The sequence below is a fragment of the Sturnira hondurensis genome, unplaced genomic scaffold, assembly GCF_014824575.4.
Source record: "Sturnira hondurensis isolate 20B ecotype Veracruz unplaced genomic scaffold, ASM1482457v3 Scaffold0014745, whole genome shotgun sequence".
In the NCBI taxonomy this organism is placed as follows: domain Eukaryota; kingdom Metazoa; phylum Chordata; class Mammalia; order Chiroptera; family Phyllostomidae; genus Sturnira; species Sturnira hondurensis.
The window spans coordinates 1552921-1578158 of record NW_028087376.1 but is presented as its reverse complement, the minus strand read 5'-3'; the positions used below and the strand labels follow the sequence as shown (position 1 = coordinate 1578158).

General features: G+C 47.0%; 1 protein-coding gene across 1 annotated transcript in view; it reads right to left on the bottom strand.

The window, feature by feature from the left end:
* Window positions 1–1899: 1899 nt before the first annotated feature.
* Window positions 1900–25238, bottom strand: part of CFDP1 (chromatin stabilizing protein CFDP1) — a 113087-nt gene continuing 89748 nt past the window's right edge. The window contains exons 6-7 of the mRNA XM_037063614.1: window positions 12450–12608; window positions 1900–2204 (exon numbers count right to left, since the gene is read on the bottom strand). Of these exons, the coding sequence (XP_036919509.1) occupies window positions 2114–2204; window positions 12450–12608 (250 nt within the window). The 3' untranslated portion in view covers window positions 1900–2113. The remainder of the gene's footprint in view (window positions 2205–12449; window positions 12609–25238) is intronic.

Below are 25238 nucleotides of genomic sequence, written 5' to 3'. Positions count from 1 at the left end.
TTCTCACGCCCCTTGGCTAGGCCTGTTCGCTTCCAGGAGAACATGTCACTAATAAACTTTGCTTACATGCTTAAAAATAATAATAATAACGGTCAAATAGCTAACCATTACATTCTCAACAAGCTGCCAGAGTGTCAGAAGATGGGACTGCGTCGCAGGGCTTTTGAAAAGACTTGTGAATGTGTAAAAAGTCATTAAGCAGAGATCAGGTATGTGCAGCGAACCTGCTGGGAAACCACGGAGCAAATCGAGAGACGGCAGAAAAGAAACTGAGCTTTCTGCAGAGTTGTAACATTAATCTGGTACAGAGGACAGAGAAGCCTGTGCGAGGATTCTCGCTGACAGAGCTGACCTCTCTCTCGATGCCTGGGGACAAAGTGAGAGTGGCAACCAGCCACCATGCCAAGAACCCAGCATGCTCTTGCAGTTTGTCTTAATCTCATAGGCTACAAAGGTGAGAAGATTTGCTAAAAAGAAAACCCTCATTTACAAGCTCAGCGCCATTTATTCTATGGGTTTACAACTCAGTCTTCAAACTGGGGGAGCTGCCTCCCGCTGTCGCTACAGTGCAGCTTCGGTGAAGAACTGTGAAGGGGAACGAACACCGGAGGCACTCAACTCCCGGAAGAAGCTGGGTCAGCCGCAGGGCGGTGACCAGTAGATGACGCACAGAGGACACCCCGAGGCAGGACTGGTGCCTCAGTCTCGGCTGGTGGCTCCTGCGGGTCCCGACGTTCTTCCCTTAACAAAATGCTGGCTGTCCTTAGGTTCAAGGACTTGCCTGTTGTTTCTGTGTCGCTGTGCGGGACCGTACCTGAAGCCTCACAGGTCACCTGTCCCGATGATGGCCTGGAAACGCTCCATCACGACTTCACTGACGTGGACATGAACAATGTGTTCTGTTCACATGCAGCCCGCGAAATACTTTTCCGAGAAGTTGAGATCCCTAACGATGTGGGGTGGACAATCAGGTCTTGGTTGCCTAGAGCTTCTGACCAGGTACCGGATGGGGAGATAAGTGCTTATACCCCTTGGGGGTGCCATGAGCCGTCGCAGCGCTGTGAGATACTGGTGTTACTCATGCCACTGCCAGACTGGAAAACAGAGGCTCAGAAAGCTAAGCTGTGGTCAAGGTCACAGAGTCGGTAGTTGTCCAGGCAGGAGCTGGATCCCAGGCTTTGGAACCTTCCCTTCCCCAGGACACCTCCCACCCCAGGATGAGGCTGTGGGGTTTGCTGCCTTATTAAGACAAAGGTTGGGATTTAAACTTTCCTATAGGGTACAGAAAAGAAAGTCTTTCAGAGTCTTCTGTGACAAGCCCCAAACTAAAGAATTAGTGAGGTAGGAACACATCTGAAGTCAACTTGAACTTTGGGAAGAGGAAAGAGGAGGGAAGGTAAAAGAAAAACCTTACCCTCAGTCTTACTTTATGCCAGTAATGGGAATCCCACGGAGAGCCAGGGATCGGGAAAGGCAGGGATGGAACCGAAAACAAAACTGCCCGGGGACCTGGTGTCCCACCAACACTAGGGGCTAGGCTGACTTCAGGAAGAGCCGCACGGCCCCGGAACCCACATCCTCGCCATGGCCAACCTGCACAGGCCTGGGGTGCACTGGTGGGGCCGGCTGGACTTCGAAGCAGAACAAAGGGAAGGCAAGTGGCCACTATTTCCACCAGCCTCTTCTAGGGCCTACTTTTATTTTTTAAATTATTTTTAAAAGATTTTATTTATTTTTAGAGAGAGGGGAAGAGAAGTAGAAAGACACATTGATTGGCTGTCTCTCAAATATGTCCCGACCAGGGACTGAACATGCCACACAGGCATGTGCCCTGACCGGAAATCGAATAGGTGACCTCTCATTTTGTGGTGCGATGCCTAACTCATGGAGCCACACTGGTCAGGGCCAACTTTTTTTTTACTTTTATTTTTTTAAGGACAAACTTTTAACAGTCAAATGAATGAAACCACGTGAGACCAAGATACAAAGACAGAATTCAATGTAGAAAAAGGCCTTGCTGGCGACAATGGAGGAGCAGCACTGGGGACACCCCCAGACACGCAGAAGCTCACACTGTAGACAGGGTTAGGCTGCGACTGGTTCCCCAATAACGTCAGGGTTTCATTTTGCTCAGCCTGAGATCTCGCTCAATTTCAAACTGCCTGTGATCCACTCGGTCCAGAAAAGCTTTCCGTTCAATGTACCTGGAAGAAAATGAAAGATGGCTGTCAGCAGAGTCCAGTAAGAGAACGTGTGCCCGCTGCAGGGCCCAACCCCCCCGCATGGCCTGTCCCTCAGGTGTGAACAGGCCCACCTGAGCAGCGGGACCACTGGGGTCACAGTACAGGCAAAGAGACGACCACAGTTGGAGCTCAGAATGACCACACATGACTCTCAGTAACATGGCCCTCACATTCGGTCTAAACAAGGATGTTTCTGGTTCAGATGAGAATGAAAATAAAACAAAAAACGAAAGCAACAACTTATCAAAGGGAAAATACACGGGGGCTTAGTGGTAGAAGCGATACAATTTTGTCACAGGGCTTTAGGGAAGGACAATCACGGGCTGAGCCAAGCATGGATCCAGAGCTCTCTCGCCTGCACGCTGGTCAAGGACTGAATGTGTCTGAGCTCATTTCCCTCAAGAGTGACACAACACTGCCACGTGTCCTGGCCTCAGTGGTGTGCTGAGCTGGTGAGGAGAGGAAACTGTGGGCCCTGTTCACACACGTCAAAGTGTCAACAAGGTCACCCAAACGTGGAAGACACAGGGGGGTAAAAACGCCCTGGCAGGCTACAGTGAGGGCGCAGTGAGGCGGCACACGCAGTGCTCGCATTGCTCGCCTCAGAGAGTATTTAACTGCCTCGCGCTCTTTCCTCCTCCTCACCCTCCCTCCTCTCCACGCACCTTGGCCCAGCTGGGGCCAGGCTGCTTCGAGGATGACAGAGGATGACAAAAGAGGACTTTCCCCTACTTCCTCTAAGGGAAAGGGATCAAGAGCCTCTGCCGCCCACAGTCCACCTACAGGGGCCCCTTACAAGGACAGTGTTCTGCTGCTAACCTGAGGCCAGGTTCAGCAGACAGGAAGGCTCCCCTGGGTGCTCCCGGGTGGGATGGGGAGGAAGCCCAGGGCTGAGGCAGGCTGGCAGACCCAGCTGCATGTTCCTAATGCTCTTTCTCACCATAAAGCATGTGGTCATTCGCCGGAGGGAGGGGATCTCTGCTGCTAATTAATCAGCTGAAAGTAAAACTGCCATTGAAAGTGGGACATATTAACTGAATCTCTGCACCAACTTTTCTTTTTGTTGCACCATGGAAAAAGTACGTCGTCTGTCATTACAAGGTCATTATGTTTACGGTGAGAACCTTACCAGGTTTAGGACCATGTTCCTTTGCTGAGTTCAGGGCCTCGCTTCCCCTCTCCCAGCGCCCTGTGAAGCGCAGTTTGTCCTGCTGCTTTCCAGCCAAACTGCCCTCTGTCTTACGGCATGGAGGTTCTAAATCTGAATCCTGATGCAGCCACTTGCTGGATGTTTGACTCTGAGTAAGCCACATAACCTTGCCAATTTAGCTAGCACAAAGTGCTCAATAAAATGGCAGTGAATGTTGTCACCATTATTTTGGGAACCTGGCTTCTGTCAGGGTTGTGAGGACGATGGATCCAAGAAAGCAGTCAGCTCTCCAGAGTTTTATCAGCAACAAGTAGCCCCCATGGGGTCCAGGCTGAGGGACTAGGGGCTGGGTCAGACCTGCCAGCCAGAGGCCGGAGTGGCTGAACACAAAAGGGCAGGGTCTGCCCCTAGGTTCGACATAGGCCCTCAGGGGAGGCAGTCAGGTGTCGCAAGTAACATACAGGATGCTGTTACATTTGAGTTTCAGATTTCCCTGGTGGACAGGGAAGCAACAGACACTGGGCCCCACCCCCCTTTCAAAATCTTCACTTGAGGATATGTTCACTCATTTTAGGGAAAGAGTCAATGTGGGGGAGAGAAACACTGATCAGCTGTCTCCTGCACGTGTACTGACCGGGGACTGAACCTGCAGCCTAGGTATGTGCCCTGACTGGAACATGAACCTGCGATCCTTCAGTGTGCGGACGCTCCAACCCAGCCAACTATCCCTGCTGGACCCCTTTTTGATAGAGAGAGAAAACAGGGCAGACTGACAGGGAAGCAGACACATGATAGAATAAGTTCCCTTCCATCTGTCATGAAGGGACCCAGGACTCTCCAGAAGTGACTGATGGGCTTTGTCACATCATGGCCACCATGGCTCCTCCCCGCAGCCCACGGGCCCTGGGTAAAGACGACAATGGGGACCAGCATTTAGAGGGCTAACTGCCTTTCGAAGTTCCCGCAGAAAATAAGGGTGACCCGTGGGTCAAGAGGAAGTTGGGGCATGTTTCGAGAGAGCCATTACCCAGGGCTACCTGTCTGAGGGCCGGTCACTGTAAGGGGAAAAGTATAATATAAAGTTAGAGCTTGGGTGGTCTTTTTTTTTTTGGCTTTCCTTTAAAGAAGAGAAAGTCATACTTCAGTTAGGATGCGCACTGAGTGTGAACAAAGGCCCTGAAGGTCCCGATGCTGTGCTGGGCCCGGCAGACCTTGAGACCATCAAGAGCGAAGCCAGGCTGGGTACAAAGAAGCAGATGCAGGCAGAGTTCAGGTCTGGGGACAGCCTCAGGCAGCAAAGAGGGGCTCCTGTGCGGAACGCGCCTGAACTCTCAAGGGCACTCCAGACAAAGGCCATCGAGAGAGGCTTGGTGACTTCATTTCCCCACTCATAGCCATCTGCAGCTGCTGATGGGTCCCTTGCGATGGCTTTGGTTTACTGCCAAGAGCTGACCAGGAACAGCATTTCTATTGGACGTGGACACCCCCACCATGAGAGAAAGAAAAGATTCCAAGGCTGAGGATGGCTTTGACATTTAGTATTTGTGTGACTTTGGGCAAGATGCTTAATTTTCTGTGCCTTATTTTTCTTCTCTGTAAACAAAATAAATATTACAGTACCCCTCTGAGATATAATGGAATGGTGACAACTTCTTTGTAAACAATAAAACCCCAAATAGCTACGAGCACTGAGGGGTTCCTGCTTCCCATTTCTGACCCCACTGATCATTATAAAGCCTCAGAGCCTGGGGTGGCTGGACAGGGAGGGACCCAGGGATCGGATGCTCCACAAAGAGGGGGGCCCTGGGGAAAGCCCCTCCTCTGAGCTGGCCTGAGCAAAGGCCTATTTAAACCAAGCCTCAGGAAGTTTCCAGGCAGCTTCAGCGGGTGACTGTCCCAGGACAGAACTGCCAGCTGACAACAGTAATGGTGCCTTTCTGGCCTGTACCCAGCACTCTTGGAGACTGAGGCCGATTCGACCCAGCCCACTGGGAGGCCGGGGGTGGGGTGCCGTCCCTTCCCACTACTATGGCATTATGTGGCCCATTTAAGAGGCAGCAGCAATTGCTTTCATTAATAAAATATGCTAATAGCATCAAAACCTAAGGGATTTTCTAGCCTTTCCTTTCAGAACCAGGTTACACCCAACAGGCTCTGACATCTTTTTGATCTTTCAACCCAAATTACTTTTCTGCCACTAATTTTCTTGAGATCCAGGCCAATGAGGAGAGAAAAGAAAAAGGAAGAAGAGGGCAAGAAAAGGGTGGAAAATTCTTCCAGGAAACATGTCAGCACCTACTTCTGGAAGCCCACGCCACAGACGAAAGGGGGGCCACCCATCCCCTGAGATGTCTGAGGTCTGTGAAGGCGGAAGTGCCCAACGGGTGTGCCCACCTCCCCAAACTCCGCTGCCTGCCCACAGAGGCCTGCCCACTGGTCAGGAAAGGGAAGAGCACAGTTGGGGCAGGGACACCTGGAGCAAGGACAGAACTGGGGATGCTCCAGGCTGTGCTACTAGTCGGCTGTGAGCACAGCCAACACGCATTCAGTGCAGCACAAACACGGGCAGAAAAGGGGGAGACGTCAATGCCCAGCACCAGAAAGCCACGGGCAGCAGGGCCACTCTGAGGCTGGAATAAAGCTCTGGGATGGAAGTAACGAGATAGGCACTTTTTTATTTTTCTGAAAAATACAACTAAAAGAAGCAATCTGTCCAAAACTGCACAAGCCTGTGTCCTCCCCACCCCTACAAGACGGCTGTGACTTGCAAACATCTTGAGGACCAGAGTAAAAGGGTGGCGATTTAAACTCAGTTTCTTTTCCAGTTTTCCTCCCATTGCACCTCCATGTGGGCTGGTCCTGAAAGAGTGACTCTTGGGGGTCATGGAGACAGGCCTTTGGACAAAGAAAATTATTTTCTCTGGTCTCTCCTTTAGGCCTCTCCAAATCACAAATACACCTGGTCGTCGAGCTCCATGACCTTCAATTTGACTGCCAAGCAGCAGCCCCAACCACGCCTGTACACCTTTTCTTTTCTACCATCAGTCCCTTCCCCTACGCTGGCCTGGAGGGCCTCCACCTCCCCAGCGTGGGAGGGCTGGGCTGCTGAGGGCCAGCGCTGCTGGGGCACCTGTGGGATTGCTCACAGGTGAGAGGGAAGCAACGCTAGATGCTGTGAGCGTGGACTGCTAACACCGGTCCTGAAATGCTGGACCCGGCCCTGGGGGCCTGGTCTCAGGAGAAAGGCATCTTTGGTGGAGGTATTTTAACCAACTCTGCTAACCAAAAATGAGGCCTGAGTGGAGACATCATTCGGATGTATCCTGCCCTTTTCTGAGTGGCTAACTCTAATCCCTCTGGTCTCTAAACCCAAGCCTTGGCTGTCTGGGACTCAGAGAGATGAGCACTGAGAGCCGTGGCTTAGCCCCCTGCTCTGGGCAGGGCTTTCATGGGTGCTGGGCACAAAGTGGTGAACCAGACCTCACCCTGGGATACTTACTATTCCGGAAACCAAACAGGACATGTATCCATTGGTACTAAGTGTGATGGGATTGAGGGTCCCTGGGATGGGTGGGATCTGGAGGAGTTGGGGTGTGCAGGGGACAGTCTGGGAGGGCCTGAAAAGCAGGGTGAGGAGCGAACACTGATTTCAGGAGGGAAGAGAGGGGGCAGACGGGAAGCGGGGCGACAGCGGGTGTCTGTGGCCCGTGCCGGAGTGCTGGCGGTAGGGCTGGACAAACAGGCGGGGCCACAACGGTTCAGGACAGAACGGTCTGTTGGACTGCAGGATATGAGTGGACAGAGAGGAAATCAAGGATGACGCCTAGGTTTTTCTTTTAACAGTTGTGTGGATGGCGATGGTGCCATTTTTTAGAGAAGTCAGAGGGAGGAGAAAGCATTATGCAGTTTCGGATGTTAACTTTGATGTGTGTTTCGGACGTGGAGATGTCAACTAAACAGGTGAAGTGGGGGTCTGGGAGTCACCAGCAGAGAAACGGTGCCTAGTCTGGGGATCGAGTGCGCTTTGTCAGGGGAGAGAGCGTGACAAGGGCTCACCCTGGGACTCCTCAAGTTTGAAAACTCAGGGAAGGAAAGGAGGCCAGCCAGGGCGAGTGGGAGGAGACGCCCCCAAGCTGTGTTTGCCACAGCTATGGAAAGCACTCCTGAGGCTGGCAGGAAGACACCAGAAAGCTGCCAGCCCCGAGGGGGCCCCTGTGAAGGCCTACCCCAGTCCCAGCCCGGCCAGGTGCGGCTCGCCCACACTCCCTTGCTCTCCTTTCAAGTCCCTGTTCCCTCGACATTACTGTGTCTAGCTGTGCCTCATTCTGAACTTGACATAAATAGACCTGTACAGTGTATGTTCTTTCACGATGTGCTTCCTTCACAGACTGTAATGGACACACTGGTTTTTGTTCTTCATAGAAATGAAATCATATACTCTTTGTGTTACGTTATTAAAATTTATACCTTTTTGTTGCTGAAAAGTATCCCTGTGTGTGAACATACCACACTTCATCACCTAATCGACAGACATTTGAGCTGTTTCCAGTTTGGGGGTGTTATGAAAAGTACTGTTATTTACATTTTCACATGTCTCTGGGGGAATACAAAGCTGCGTTTCTGTGGGGAACATGGCTGGGGGTGAACCTGCTAAATCATAGGGAATAACTGTACTGATAATGCCAAATGGTGTACTTGAACTTCAATTGTTACACCTCCCAGGTAAATTAAAGATCGTTATTACGTGGAGACTGCCCTCTATTTCTGCCTCACAGTCTATTTTGCCTAGTATTAACACGGCTACATCAGCTTTCTTTTAATTAGTGTCTGATTGGTTTATCTTTTCTCCCATTTTGGGGGGGGGTCAACATTTCTGCATCCCATTGTTTTACATATGTTTCTTCTAAACAGAAAATAGTTGTTTTCTGTTTTTTTAATTCAATGTGTCAATCTGTATTTTAACTATTTTATTTTATTTTAATTTACTGACATTTAATGAAAGGTCTGATAAATTTGGTTAAAAAACTACCATCTTACTTTGTGCATATTACTCGTCCTGCCTGTTTGGTTTCTTTAATTCTCTTTTTGTGTCTAATATCACAAATTATTTCATTATTCTCCCTCCATTATTTTGGAATTTACACACTATTTCTATTCTAGACATTTCAATATGCACACTTAACACTCTGGCCCTCCTCCTGGATAATACAAGATCTTTGGAAAACTAACCTCTGCTTACCCACTTCCAGCTTTTATGTGTCAGCCAGGTGTTTTAAACTATCTTGCTTTACAAAAAAACCCTTAACAATGTACAAGACATTGACATTATTGTTTTATATCATTAGTGCTCATTTAAATTCAGCAAATATATGCTTCTTTGTCTGCTGGGGCAATCTCTCTGTTTTATTATTCTGACAATGTCCATGCTGTCCTTCACTCTAATCTTTACCTACACATGGAGCACGTAAGTCTAGGTTGGCAGTTGTTCATTTCTGTGCTCTGAATACACCGCTCCAGCGTCTTCGGCCTGTACTGTTGCTGATGAGAAGCCATCTGTCAGTCTAACGCCCCTCCTTTCAAAGAAGTCTCTTTTTTTCTGGCTGCTCTTAAGGTTTTTCTCTGTGTTTGGTTTTCTGCAGTTTCACTCTACTCTAAGTTTGGATTTCTATTTTATTTATCCTGGGATTCTTTGGGCTTTAAAGAAATCTATAAAGAGGCATCTTTCATCTTTTTCCGCTCTGTCCGCCAAGTTGCTTAACCTCCCATATTCTTTGCCCTTTTGTCTCTCTGAACTATATTTTGGATAATTTCTCCTGTTTTCCAGTTCCTGGATTCTCTTTTCAGCTGGCCCAACTATTATTAAATCCATCCATTTAGTTTTTAATTATGGTCATTATATTTTTCATTTCTAGAAGTTCTGTTTATGTCTTTTTCAAATCTGCCAGGCTACTTTTAAAGTGAAAATCTCTGTCTGATATTCCATTGCCTAAAAATTCTTTGCAGATCTGATCCTGTGCCTCCTATTTCTCGAGGTGCCTTGTTCCCTTGTGTGAGTATTTTAAGATGGCAAAACCGCCCTTTAAAAAACTGGAAATAATAATCTAGCTTCAAATTCCATCGAATCTCTACAGTGGGAAAGACACGCTAGCATTTACTGAACTGGAATTACCACCAAAACACAAAAGCGCTATAGTCTTTTAAACTCAATCCGACCTTCTGTTAGTCAGAACTGCATAACAGGAATATTTTTATCACCGGTCATGGCCTGAATTCTTGTAGATGAGATTGATTTTAACACGGTGCTAGTACAAAGGTCATAGTATCATAATAAATAGGGCAGAGGCCAATCATTACTCACAGGTAGCTTTTTTGAGACATTACCAAATGTGACCTCTCCCCCTCCCCTGTTCAGGAAGGAGCACTTCTGCTCCAGGGGCACACTCTGAGGATCCCCCACAGAGTCACACAGAGGACCCTCTCCCCAGGTGACGCCTTTGCTTTGGTTGGCATCTGTGTGGGAGACATTGGGGGCCTGACCTGCCTCTGCCCACACAGACCTTACAGGTGTGGTTCTTGTGCTTCCCTCCCATTCGCACTGTGGCACTGGGTGCACTTTTCAATAGAAATCTTCTTGTCCTTCTCGATATCCTCTGTTTTGAAGTCGGCTCTCTAGTTACCATGTGCTGGAAAGGCTAAGCCAGCAGCTGGTTGTCTTGCTCTCATCTCTAGAATTTAAAAAAACTTTTACTATATTTAGGGCAGTGACATTAGTTCTTTATCTCTAGAATTTTGATGTGGTGGCCTAGTGATTCTAAGCCTTGGTTGTGCATCTGAAGCACCTAAGGAGCAATTTAAAAAATATAGATAACTATGACTCTTGATTTAGCAGCTCTGTATAGAGGTGACCTTATTCCCTGAACTCTGGAAAAATCCCCAGAGGATTCCTGTGCTTGACCAACATGAGAACCACAGGTCCGTCCCTAGACAAGGGGTTGGGCCCTTTGATCTGCCTGCAGGAGCTAGGAGAGGCAGGTGAGTGGTGTGGCAGTGGACACTGGACAGGGCAGGTGAAAACAGCCAAAGGCAAAGCACTTAAGTCATAGATCTGCCTTGGAAACACTCGATCAGACCCGAGGAAACCATCCGGCCAGGAGAAAAACCTCGGAAAAGGAGGGAAGAGCAGAGCACCCCCAAGCCGTACATCATCAGTTGTTCCCAACCCAGTCACTTGACTTCCACTGCCTGAAAAGTCTTCCTCATGGGGCAGACCTCTGTTTAATGATTCTAAAAATTGATTTTAAAGAAAGGGAGAGGGCAAGAAGGAGTGAAAGAGAGAGAGAAAGAAAAAGAGAGATACATTGACTTCTTGTTCCGTGTATTCATGCATTCATTGGTTGATTCTTGTATGTGCCCTACCCAGGGACTGAACCCGCAGCCATGGCGTATCAGGACAGCACTAACCAACTGAGCTACCTGGACAGGGTACAGATGTCTTTAGTCTTATTTCCTCTTCCAGTCTATGTTTTATTAACTCTCCCTTATCTTTAACAGCACCACTTCTTACTTTTTGTAAGATCTATATTAAGCAGAGTGAACATATTGTCTAACCCATATAATCAGAACTCTGAGAAATAACAGAGTGTAGCACACACTGGCAGCTGCCCTGCTGCCTTAGGTCACTAGGCAAATGCGGAAAAGAGGAGGGAGCTGTGAGTTACTGGAGCTGAGTCAGAGTGGGGAGGTTCGGGGCAGCTGTCAGAGGCCTGCTCCAGATAACGCTACCTCCGGCCTGCACCGTGCCCCCTCAGGCCTTCCCTCCCCTTCTGTCTCTGTTCTGTGGCATTCTATGTTTGACAGACTGACTTAGAAGTCTGGTACTGAAACAAGCTCATAAAGTCAGTAAAATTTTTTTTTAAAACATACTGATCAAAAAAAAAAAACATACTGATCAGCTTCCAAGTTCGCTCAAATAATCTTGAAGCCTAATTTAAAATATATGACATGCTAGTCCTAGCTAGGTAGCTCAGTTGTTTAGAGAGTCATCCCCATATACCAAGGATGCAGGTTTGATCCCCAGTCAGGGAACATACAAGAATCAACCAATGAATGCATAAATAAGTGAAACAACAAATCAGTATTTTTTTCCCTCTCTCCTTCCCTCTCTCTCTAAAAAATCAATAAAAAAATAAAAGAAGATATATGACCCTCCAAATAAATTCCTCATCTGTTTTTATTATGTTACATATATTATTTCATGAGATCCTCACAACCACTGCGGGTGGCATCATTATCCCGATTTCACTGGTGAAGGAGCTGAACCTCAGAGATGTCCAGTGTGCGGCAGGGAGGGCCCTTCTGGTGAGGGGAGGGGTGATAAGCACCCAAGGGCTCTCTGATGGATCACACAACATTTCCTTTCACGATTAGGGGTGGAAAGTGTTGACCTTGAGCCATGGACCCAGTTCTGTAGTAACTTTGTTCCTTAGTTCCTTCTGAGGTTCCCAAGTCCTCACGGAACACTGTTTCTCCCCTGATATTCCCAAGTACATAGTTTACGGACAGCCTCTTTGTACTCCGAAGTGAAGAGGAAGGGGATGCAAGTGATGGCCAAGGGTGAAGCCGCACCCTGGGTCAATGACATGGGTAAAAGTAAATCCCACAATAATGAGACATCTAGGCACTCCACTGGCTGCTTCTGAGGCACTGGGCTAGTCTGGCTTCTCGGAAGGCTGAACAATCTAGGTCAGGCCAAGACTGATGCAGTGAGCCACATCTGACCACGTGAATAAACAAGGTGACTTACAGTTCACAGGAGCTATACTTCAGCAAATTCAGCTTGGCAGACGTGACTGTCCCCGAGGGAGGTGTTGTTCACATGCCCCTCCCTTCCTGTTCCCCTCAGCATTTTCCTCACTGCCAGGACCTGCCCCACATTAGAACAGAGCTTTACTGACAAACCAAAGCACTCACACTTGTCATTTAAACTGGGTGGCCTGTCTGCAACAATTTCAGAGTTCTGAGGATTTTTCAGAGGAATAGGATCTATTCATTCTCACCCTTCTTTCCCTCGATTGTGGATGGCTAGTTCTTCACCAATGCCCTCTTCCTCCTTGAAGCTCTCCCAGTCCAATTTGGACTTCTCTAGGGTGCTCATCTTCTGCTTCTTGGCTCCAATTTTTCCCAAAAGGCTGCTCATGCCACTTGACCTTTTTAATCTAGGGAAAGCAAAAATATGAAACATGTAGCATGTGGAAACTATAATCTCTTGAGTAATGGTTTTTCTGATAGGCACAGGGCTCCCCAGATTTAAGCTATTTACCTTAATGGGACATGTTCATATCTAGGGTACTTACCATCTGGGGTGGAGAACATGTTACACAGACCAGAATTCTAATGTCTTTTTCCTGCTTACCATCTCTGACCCCTCTAAGGACCTGGGGACAGAAAATCCCGAGGATCTCTGTACGCTCCCACAGGTCTCTGCTTGCAAAGAGGGAGAGGCACAGTGTGATTTAGACACAGCTTTTGAATTACATGCCTCGGTTCATATTCCAGCTCTAACTGACTCTAGGCTAGTTATTTAACCATATCAGCCTTGGTTTCCTAGTCTGCAAAGGGAACCATTTACTCAGGGGCTATAGAGGGTCTTCTTTGTAAAGTGCTTAAACAGCACCTGCACAGAGTGAAGACTCAATAAATGTTAGCCATACGGAACCACTGTCATCACTTGTCCACTGAAGCCCCAGGGAACTCTTTTGAGAGAAAGAGAACCAGATCCCAACACTGACGATCAGGAAGTCACAGTATCTTGCAGGCATTCTGAGATCAGCAGTACCCTTTCAGCTCCTCTGAGTCAGGACCCTGGTTTTTTCCGGAAGGTGGAGAACACCCACATTCCTCACCCTGAAAGCGGGGAATGTACAGCCTGTGCTCTATTTGCCGGTGTTGCCATCATGGTCTGTGGGAGAAACCCCACATGCCTAAGGTCAAGTCTTGGCAGGTCAAATGTTTCTAGTCAATGTTAAATGTATGAGATAAAATAAGAATAACAGAATGCAGCTAGTTAGTAAGAAGGGGGTATCATGAGAAGGAGCATGACTTTTTGTCTATGAAACTAAGACAAATTATATACCAGCGTGCAGGAAACTAGAAGTTATTTTCTGCTTTCCTGGAACATGCAAGAGCGTGAAAACATTTAAAAATCTCTATGAGCTAACATCACAAGGTCTACTGATAACATCAGCACCTTTCAGGTACCTGGAATGCTGATTCTCCAGGTGCCTTCACAGACATGCTCGTATCTTAGTCTCACTGTGGCCTGTGTCTCAGAGTTGGAGGAGAACGCATCGAGAAGACTTAGGGTCACACTAACCATTCTGAAACCCCGCTGCCCCGCAGCACAGAGCCGGTCACCACCTCTACCCTGGAATGAGCTGACAGGCTGGTGTCCCCACTGCACGCAAGACTCTTAGGGCTGCAACAGCTCCCTCCCCACTCGCATTGTGTTCCTCTCGACTGAGAGTCTGTTAGCTACCCTACTGTGGTCGTGTCCCATGACATGCTGTTAGCTTACAATCAACTCAGAACAGGCCGGGCAGGCATCCTCATCCTGAAGGCTCTGACAATGGTTTTCCCGAGGTGGACAAATAAACAAAGTCTGACGAGGTCATTGACAGAGCAAAGGTCGAACCAATAAAAAAAGCAAACCTAGAAGGAAGCAAGGTCCTCCTGTGCCCAGTGCAGTGCACTGTGCTGTCTCACCTTTGAGGTGAGGCTCATTTGGAATATTTTCTGACAGCTATCTACTTCCCAATTTGAGTAAGGATTTTCCAAACAGTTCTTTATGAGCTTTTAATTCAGATCTTCTAAAAATTATTTCCTAAAACAATCTCTCCATCAACACACACACACACTTTTCGGTTCGCAGGCCAGCACTCAATCCACTGCGCTGCACCAGCCAGGCACACACTATTTTCACAGGAACAGAACATGAATGGGGATTTAGAAACAGTAGGTCAAATCTTTTCACTTCTCACCTGCCTCAATGCCACTGCTTTGGTTCTGTTAAATTCTCTCACCTGGGGTAATTCAGCAGCCTCTTCACCCATCTCTCCAAGTACTCCCTCCTGGCATTTATTCTACAGGCTGTCATTAGAGTGAATTTCCTAAAACACAATGTTATCATGCCTACTTAAATGTCTCTTCCTGGGCTCCTATTGCTCTTATAAGTATAAACTCAACTTGCAAAATTCTTACTGATCTTCTCTTGACACACCTACCTTTACAATCTATGCCCCAAGTATACAATCCTGAATCTGTACCTCACCTCTGCCTGCCTCCCTGCCATTCATCTGATCCACTCAGCTTAGAAACCACTCCCTCCAGGAAGCCTTCCAGACTCTTCCCTCAAGCTCTGGATTTGCTACCTCCTGGTGGTATTTCTATTGCACCCCAGTTCTTTTCCTATTTTAGTATGAATCCTTTCCATAGCAGATGCCTGAGGACTCTAATTTCAGCTGACCCCCACCCTGGGCAATTCTGAGCAAGCTCTGCCTCATTGCTGATAACATTCCACCAGGAGTACACACCTGGAGGCTTTCCATTTCTGGCTGCAGGACCTCCTTTGACCCTGCCTACATGTCACAAGCACTGTCTGGATATGTGGTGGAGTTCATGCCCTTGAGGCCTCCCTCATGGGGACAGGAGCTTGTGGACAAATGGCCCAGCCTCCTGTCCGCACAAAGGCAATTCTGGGAGATAATCTGAATGCTTCTCAGGAGTTCTGGTAGCATTGGGCTCTCGTGGCCTTGGATATGCAATCTTGTGTTGCTTTTTTAAAAAAAGATTCTATTTATTTATTTTCAGAGAGAGAGAGGAAGGAGAAAGAAAGGGAGAGAAACATCGATTGGTTATTTATCCCAAATGGGGACCTAGCCTGCAACCCAGGCGTGTGCCCCAACCTGGAACTAAACCTGCAACCTTTCAGTTTGTAGGATGATGCCCAACCCACTGAGCCTTACCAGTCAGGGCCAATGTTGTACTGGCTTTTCCTGCTTCCCTGTCTCATTCTTCCCACTGCTTCACTCCTGCTTCCTGGAATGACTTCCCAAATAACCTACCTGCATTCAAAGCCTCATAAGAAGTTCTGCTTTGAGAGGAGTCTCAGACGTTTAGGAGAAACATAATTTTCCTTGCACATGCTCTCTCTTTGGATACTCTAAATCTCTCTAGAGAGCACGGATATAGTTCTGCAAATATTGGGCACCTAACAAACCCAACAATGCCACCCAGATCACAGTGCCAATCAGTGGGAGAGAGTCAGATCTTTGTAAAATAAAAAGTGCTCAGAACACTTTTAAATCGAAGAATTTCTAAGTGTAGCAATTTCCACTTGTATTCACCAATCAGCTCGCTACAACCCAGGGTTCCACACTGTATCTGGGCAGCACCACAAGCTGGGCACCATCTAAGCCCCTCAGCCCGCAGCTCTGATGTTATCCCCAGATTGTAACACCTTTTCCACAAATCACTTTGAGAGCCCTATGAGAAAACAACTTTTTGCTGCACAGCAATGAAGAGGTTTCCAGCAAAGCAAAAAACCCTAATCCTTCTTTGCCTTGTTCACCACTAAACATCAGCAAAATGTCACCTGTGCTAATTATGCTTTAGGGAAAAGCTAGGCCGGCTTTCACTGGATCATTAACATGGTTTATAATTTCCTAATTTGATAGTCTTGAAAGCAAAAGTACCTGTCTTTTATTTGAAGCTAAATCAAAGCAAATGACACATTTATAGCAGCAGCCAGAACACACAAGAGGCTCATGGTAACTGAGAGACCGGCACTTCCTCCCTGGGCCCTGGCACCTGGGGTCCCTGTAAGTCTTCGAGCTCTCACACTCACTCTCTCATTTCGACACGGCTTTAGAGGCACAATCCTGATGCCATTCCATCCCAGATTTCGGGAAGGCAGATCTCCCAGGAACTTGGCCCTATTTCTGCTGTTGAGGTTCATCACTCAGGCTCTCAGGAAAGCTGAGCAGGCAAGAAAGAGTCGGCTTCAGGGCAGGGCCCTCTGCTGTCGGTGCTGAGAAAGGACACAGCAGAGGGTGCAGCAGTGGCGTATCTCCCTCTCTAAGCACCATAGGGCGGTGGGAGGGAGCCGATCAGCTCTGGTTTCCCATGGGCGTTTGGCAGCTGTGTTGATTAGAAAGCCATGGACAGGGGAGGTCAGAATTCCCTTGGGAGACCTCAACGCAGTTCCAGGCATCACTGATTTCTCTTGGTTCTGGATTCTGAGCCATAAAGGGGCACGATACTACCAGAAAGTTGGCTTTAACAGACCATCCCTGCCCCTTGCTGTGGATTTTTTGGTTTTGCTTCTAATGTGCAGTGCGCTGTGTCACAGAAGGCCAAGATTCTTCATTCAAGAGACTCCTCGTCTACCTTTTGCAAGTCAAAGTTCAAAGAAATGCACCACGTACTTGCTCACTCACAGATTACACCCAGAATGCTACATTCAGACACATCCAGGGCATTGCTGCCAAGATGTTTTCGATGTAACAATGACATTTCAAAAACCTTCTCCTGAATGTCCCATAACTTTATTGACCTTATAACTGTAAGTTCAATCCTGTCTGAGGAGCATGGCCTTCGCTCTAACCTGCGGGCTTCCCTGCCATAAGAGTATGGCTGAGTGTGGCAGGCATACTGGTGATAAGGGACTCTTACCAAGCTTTTCTTTATTCTGTTTTCTCTCCAGTTAGTTATTTGTCAATCAGCTATTCAGTTTCCTTCCCACCTAGCCAATGACCTCTCCCAACACCAGACACCAACCAAGACCTCACACAAAAACATTCAGAAACTCAGAAAAGTAAAAGGAACAAAAAAGGCAAAATGACAGTCATCCTTTTCCTCTTTGAAGTCAAAGTTTACAACAATAATTTGCTAGAATTTATTTTTTCTCTTTAGCTCCAGAAATGTGAGCCCAACAAAAGGATTGCAACTAAATTATAAACTCCACCCCACTGAGCCTGTCATAAAGATATTGCAGTAATTTGTTTGCTTGGCTCCAGCCCCATGAACACGCACCCAGGCTCACGCCAATGACTGTAGCAAAAAGACCCCTCTTCCGGGCCACCCTCACTGAGGGCTCACTGCTGTTACTATATATGAGAGGTACTGGAAAGGAACTGGACAAATACTTTCTTAAGTAGAACTAGAAAGGATGATAGAACACAATCGGCTGAGAAGGGAAAGTGGGAACATCTTTCCCCACTGTCTGTAAAATCAGCTCAAGCACCCAGCCATCCCACAGAAGAGAATTTTAGGTTTGGGAATACATTTAGGGTCATTCATTCATTGCATTCCTCCAACAGAGGTTACTGAGAAGTTACTGTATACCAGACATTGTGTTTGGAACTGGAGACACAATACAAGGCATGATCTTTGAGAAAATCTAAGAGATGAAATAATTATACTCACAAACTGTAACCACATATTATGAGGACATCAAGAGGGAGCAACTGAGAGGCAGTTTAATTCTTATTTTAGAGAATCCAGGAAGGATTCCAAAAAGGTTAAGAAACCTGCCCCAGTGCACAGCGGGAGACTTGGGACCAGTACTCAGTGCTTTTGACACCCAGTCTGTCTTCTCCATCTTCCTGATGCTCACCACAGGGACAGATAACTTTCAGGGATAACTTCCACACTCCAGTCTCTATCACTGCTAATTTGGGGGCAGGTATTCTTATTTTCCCCGCTGTCCTGGAACTCAGTGTACACAGGGCCCATGTCTTACTCATTCTTGACCCACTCGCAGTGTGGCACAAAGCCCTGCCATGGAACGTGACTGCGACATGTTCAATGAACTAAATCCCCATGACTTAATAACAGGCTTACCCAATTTTTTTCTCATAACAAAAACATTCAACACTATACTTTCACTGACAGGCCAGACAAGAAAGCTTCAAAACTGGACCAGCAAGGATGGGGTCAACACATGTGCTTGGAAGCACTACTGACCATTATTCAGAACTGCAACTTACAGAGCCTATGTTTTCCACCTCATTACCTGCATAACCACTAAAATGCAAATTACTTAGAGCTTAGTTTCTTTGGCAGAGATATGCAGTTTCCTTAGTATTTGTCATCTGTTTATAAGGCAGGAGTGGCCTTTTTTGTAGCCAGTATGTGGCTATTTTCCAGAGCCATACAAGGATCTGGAACCAGCACGGTACTTCCTGAGTAATGGGAAGAAAGTTTATGATGATAACTCTTCGGCGAGAACTGTCTGCTTGGAACCACTGTTCTGTGGTCTTCTCTGGATTGAAACCCGTAAGAATGAGAAGTGAAGCCCCAACTGTCGCCCAATCCCTGGGCCAATTTCACTGCCCACCTGTGTAACTCTCTAAGTAATCTCCTCAAAGCCCAAGACCAGATCACTTAAGGGATGGACTGGAAGTAAGCAGAACGTTGTGGAGTGTTTAAATCCCACTCACTTCCCAACCTTGTACTGACAGTATGGGACACTGGGTTCACTGGAAAACCAGAAGTAACACAAGAAGTTCCAAATAATCGTTAACAATCTGTGGCCTGAAAAACTGCTAGTACTCTTAAATCTATTACTGACATTGATACAGTGCCAGAAAAATACAATTTAAAAAAAGGGCATCTATCAGTGAAAGGTAAAAGCTGGCAAATAGCATCAGCCTCACAATTTTCTACAAATAAAAAATGATTTGCTACTAAGCACTATTGCTCACATGCCAATCCAAGAATGAACTGTACTTGTTTGTCTGACTTGACTTCAGCTGTTCTGCATCTTTACATGTGTCTGACAAACACACCCTTTGTTCCACGTTTAAAGTTTCCTGTCTCTTTTAATCTTTTAATCCAGCACGTTCTCCTACCTTTTCTTTTGTTTTGCTTGTTTGATTCTATTATATAATATTGCTGGTTTAGGTTTTTCTTTCCTACACCAAGTATGTCACACAGATGAAGCTGGGTACTTCTTACTCCACCATCACTTGGTGACAGGCACATTGTGCCAGGTCAGCCCAGGACTGAAGACGCTAAGTGTGGCCCAGTAAGGGAGTACAGTCTCCCCTCTGAATTAATTTGTAATTAATGTATAACATGCAGGATAATACTCTCAGGAAGTGTTCAGTGCTTATTTCTAGTGCCCCCACTATATACTACCCAGGCCATGTCTAAGGATCCTATTTGAAGGACAGATATTCAGAAAATCCCAAATAGATGATAAAACTCTGGCTCTGAGAAAGTCTCTAAAAAGTGTAAGAGCGGTAACTAGAGAAAAGGCCAAGGCTTAAGGATGATCAGCAGAGTCCTAGATTAGAGAGGCCAATGGTGAGAACAGAGGTCTCTGGCCAACCCAGAAGCATTCATGTGAGGGTTAAGTGCCATGGAAGTCAGTGGCAAAGAAAAACCCTTCTGGCCAGCCCACCAGACCTCTAGAGAATGACACTTGTAAATTTCCCCTCTCTTCTGTCCCGTTCTCATGTGGCTTCATCTCCTCCTTGGGAAAGAGATAATGCCACATCCCTTCCCGCCTCTGCCCCAGTGATTTCCTTCCTGGTGCCATTCCCATGGTGGGGGATCATGGCAAGGCAGGGAAGGGCCTCTGTTTTATATCAGCTGGGGAGCGCAGAGGGTTGGGGGCTGTCCAAGGAGGAAATGTTCAGTTTACTGGGAGTGAGGATGGTGTGTGTGGGGGGGGTGAGATGCTTTCCCCGAGGTGCAAACTGCTATTGCTTTAATTTATATAATCAGGCACAGCTGGGAGAATAATTTATTGACCAACAGGCCATTTAAATTTCTGAGACAGAATTTTAAAGGAATTATTAAATACAGCTTCAAACAAAGCCCATAATGACATTTTTCTCTATGCAGAACCCTGGGAGCTCAACCGAGGTGGGCACAACTTGTTTCCATGTGGAAACAAGGTTCCATGTGGGCTCTTAAATAATCCCAGCCACGGAGGCAAAGAAAAGATGAGGCTGAATCAGGATCTGGCAGCTAACAAGTCTATGACCTTTCTAAAGGTGAGCTTTGTTGTCTTTCTGAGACAGCGCTAAACCTGTGCTAACAGGGCGGGTCTTCGGCCTACCTGCCTGGGCTGAGGGAAAGAGCCACACTCGCCTTGAACACTCCCATCAGGAGAGCGCAGCTGGGCAGGTAGCACATCTCTCCAACGAGCGAACTTGGGAAGCAAAGCGCCAGGCACAGAAGATAAGTGTGCTGCAATTATGAGTTGTTTGGCTAATTGCTGATTAGGGTACTGGCATGCTTTCTCAAAAGGCACATCTCTACTTTTTCTTTGACTTTCAGTTTCCTTTTTCTTCCAGGCAGGTCTTTTATCACTTCATGAAAATATCTGAGGATGTCAATATAAAATAAATTTTAAATTCTTGGGCACTGCCCAGATTGAGATCAGGTCAAAGTTTCAGGATATGGGGGTGTCCTCAGCCAGACCAAAACTACTCCTTTAGTCTGACATCACAGAGACTTCACTGAGAATGGGATATGCCTGTGCTCCTTCCTAGAGATAGGTAAGCACATAAACCAAATGGCTTTATATGAAAGTCATGAGTTGGCCAGCATACATTTTACAAAATTACTTCCCCTCCCTGCCAAACTTCTCACTGCTACTAAATAAGCATGCTAAATTCCAAATAAGAAGGACACAGACATTGGACACAGTTGTGATTCCTGACACCTCAAAGTTCCGCCTGGAGAGGAGTGTTTAACGGTCTTTTCATTAATGAGGCTGAGTGGTAAAAAAGGTCATTTTTAGCACTTGGTGCTCCTGCTGGGGCCTGCCCCCAAATCCCTCTCATGGTGGCATCTGCCATATAGCTTGCTCACTTAGTTGCGAGGGTATCTTCTCCTGCCTTTTTTTAAAAAAGATTTTGTTTATTTATCTTTAGAGGGGAAGGGAAAGAGAGAGGGAGAGAATATCAATGTATGGTTGCCTCTTGTTCGTCCCCTGCTGAGAACTGGCCTGCAGCCCAGGCATGTGCCCTGACTGGGAATCGAACTGTGATCTTCTGGTTCACAGGCCCGCGCTCAATCCACTGAGCTACACAAGCCAGTGCTTCTCCTGCCTTTTAGAAGCCACAATCCTGCTAACTCAATGCGCAACTTGAGGCTCGGACTTCTACCTGCCTCCCTCCCTGGGGCAGCTCCCCCCTCTCCTCAAATGCCCAGGCACACTATCACCCGCATCAGCAGTTCACCCTTGTCACGGTACCCCTCACAACCCAGGATTTAAAGAGCCCATGGGGAGCAATTATCTTCACAAGGGTGATCAAAAGAAGGGGGCTTTTTAAAGCCTGAGCCCACAATGTCACTTTGCTAAGGCAATGCAATGGATTTCCATAAACAGAAATATCTGTTCCCATATAGTTTGTAGGGAAAGCGAAAAACTTTCTTTTTATTTCACGCAGGAAATGGTTTTCATAGATGCTAACCACAGCTGAGCATCTGTGTAACCACAACATAGTTTCTCTTTAATAAATGGAAGATTTTTACCCATTGCATCACTGACCACCAAACAGAATTCCCACCCTCCCTCTCTAAAGCAAGAAAAAATGCTAAGCAGCGTCTCCTTCCTTAATCTGCCGGCCAGGGCTGCTACCACAGCTTTTTCATTCAGAGATGTAGATTATTCTTCGAGGTTCCTGTCACCCAATCCCACTGCTGGGTGATGAACAAACCTTGAATGAACCTGGTTGCTTTGCACTCTGGGATCCCCTCAGAGCGCGTGGGTCACGATGTGAACGTGTATGACTTGCATCAAGGCCAAAAGGTTAAAAAAGGTGGACCCTCAGACCCTCCTACCTACTGGGAGCTGAGGGTCTGCTGAAACGAAGCTGGCCCACCCTGCCATGCATAGATAGTTTCAGGGAATTAAAACAGAACTAACGTGATCAAGAACTAACATGATCAAGTAAAGATGTGAAGGGTGAACGACTGATCACCCTTTTGCTCTGAGACACTAGGCCTCGCTCTGTCCCTGCTGTGAGAGTGAGGCTCCTCGCTCACAAGCCCGCAGGGCGGCCTGGCCTGGGAGAGTCTGTGAGCCCCTGCTGGGGGCCAGTGGCTCCCTGACCCCCTTCCCTCACTGTGAGGCTCTGCTGTACGTCAGCCAAGACCGTGTGAGCATGTTCATCGTTGTCCACACGGAGGAAGGAGGCTTGGAACTAGGGGACACTCACTGACAGTCTCATTGGAACGACACAACCAAAAGGGCACAGACAACCCTCCCCCGCCCAGAAACTACCTAGCCTGCCAGGGAAGAGTTTTCCTTTAAGAGTGAAGATAATGGGGACAGTAACCCAACTATGTATCATGCTGAATTTATTTGTGTTCTGAAAGAATGCTGGAAAATCTGATGACCAACCATTTCCTCTTCCCAGCTTTACTGAGATATAATTAACATACTAAAGAATCCACCCATCTAAAGTATACAAGTCAATGGTTTTTAGTATGTTCAGTTTCGCAGCCATTACCACAATCTAATATTAGAACATTCTGCCACCACCGTAAACAAAATACCCTCACACCGATTAGCAGCCATCCCCATCCCCTCCTCGGCTCTAGGCAACCATTAACCTGGTTTGGGTCTCTATAGACTTGCCTATTCTCTCAGCTAATACTTCTAAATCACAAGCTTAAGACTTTCAAATCATTCAGAAGCAACATTTCTCTAAGCTGGTATCTATTATAGCTTCCTATAGGAAACACACTTAAACTTTCAATTTGTCCTCTACATTATGGTCACATTTAATTTCACAAGGGCCAGGAAAATCAGGAATCTAGACTTCAGACCAGAACCCTGGAATAACTGAGCTGTCTGTATAGTGAAGTCCCACGCATCACTAGTACTATTTTGGAGCTGTGGTTTTACAACAGTGGGATACAGTGGCTTTGCACGCTGGACAGAAACCTGCCCCTGCCAATTAATCTTAAAACAAAACAAGACAAAACTAAACAAAACAAAAAAGCCTGGGCGAGTTACTTTCTCTGAACCTCAAATACCAACTGGTAAAGTGAGGATAATAACTACCCTGAAGAGTGATGATTACAAAAGCTATTAGTCAACTCCGCCCTTATTTACTTAGTGCCCTCAGTGTGCTGGGCGCTTTGCTGGCCACTGGAGATAGAGACACAGATTTCCTCCCCTCATCTAATTCATCTGTGCAAGAGACAGATACACAGACAAGTAATTACACCATGAGAAAACGGCTGCCCAGTAAGGGCAGCAGGAGCATAGCAGTGTGAGTTGGGGAAGGCTGCAGGGAGGGAGGGGGAGTTGCCTGAAATGTGAAAGATGAGAGAGAATTTGCCAAGGGGACAAGCTGAGATTAGAAAAGTCCAGAAAGAGGTAATAACACCTGCGATGTATGTGAAAGCACTGAGCATAATGCCTGGCACGCAGTAGATAACCAATACTTCCTGTCGCCCCCCCACTCTTATCCTCCTTGAAAAGATGCTCTCTAGAATCCAGAAAGAAACAAAAATCTTGCTGCCTGGAGGAAAATTAGAGGATCTGAACCTTTAGTAGTTGTGTGGTTTTTTTTTTCCTTGAGGCTAATTATTCTTTGGCAGCAAAGTATTTTAAATTTCTACTTCTTTTTTCCTCACACTTTTCATTTTGAAAAATTTCAAACCAAGAAAAGTTGTTCTCCTTTAATTTAGAACAGTCGTGCCCCCCCCCAATAGAATGGCCCACGATTGGGACTTGTCTGATTGTTAATGTCAGCTTCTTTGAAGGCTTCTGGGAGTCTTCCAGCATGTGATTCTTGGACTGCTTTTCTCCATCTACACTCACTTTTGGAGTGACCGCATCCAGTCCCATGGCTTAAGTACCAGTTATGTGCCTCTGACCCCCAAATGTCTTATCTTCAGCCAAGTCCTCTCTTCCTAACTCCAGCCATACACACCCAACTGCTCAGTGGACATTTCCACTCAGATGCCCTGTGGACCCAACCTCAGCAGCTTTCTGCATCTTAGTTGTGGAGGGCAACACCTGGCCTAGGACTTACCTCTCAGACTTCCTCTCTCCCACAACGACCTCCATTCACCCCACCTCAGGCACACGCTCACCGTACAGGCCACCATACAGGTCATTCCTCCTGCCCCAAATCCTCTCTCCCCAGGGAGCAGCTTGGTTAACTCCCCTCCCCTCCCTCAGGTCATCCTACTCAATGCCGGAACCTTCACCCACACCCTACACTTTTGACTTCCCTCCCCTCCTCAGATTTTCTCTTCTCCACAACACTTGACATTCTCTAGTGCATCATGTAACTATAGCTGCTCATTGTTTGTCTCCCTGCCAGAACGGAAACTCCACGCAGGCTGGAACCGGTGTGCTGTGCTCACTGATTTAACCCAAGCACCTGGCACAAAGGCAGGCACATGGTAGGCATTCAATAAAAATTTGTTAAAAGTCTATATGAATATTGGGAAAGCGTATCCACTTCGTACATTATAAATAGATCCCAACACTGAAACCTAAAGTAGGAACTCTCTGTGTCAGCTAATCACGTAGCTGCTGCCCATCCCTAGCTAGGTTTTCTACACGAGAACTGAGTACATCAGGGCAAGCACAGGAAACACGTTTGTTCGTTGCAGCAGATGGCAGACCGCCCTGAGTGACTGTCAGTAGCCTGGAATTTGTCCTAGGCTGGCCTTTGGCACCACCCCACAAGCGCCTGAAGAGTGTTCAACAATTCTGCCATTCACTGTAACCTGAGGTACAAGGGCTAAGATATCTCAACTGAACCACAAATGAGGGACAGAATTAAGGGCAATGCTGGACCAAT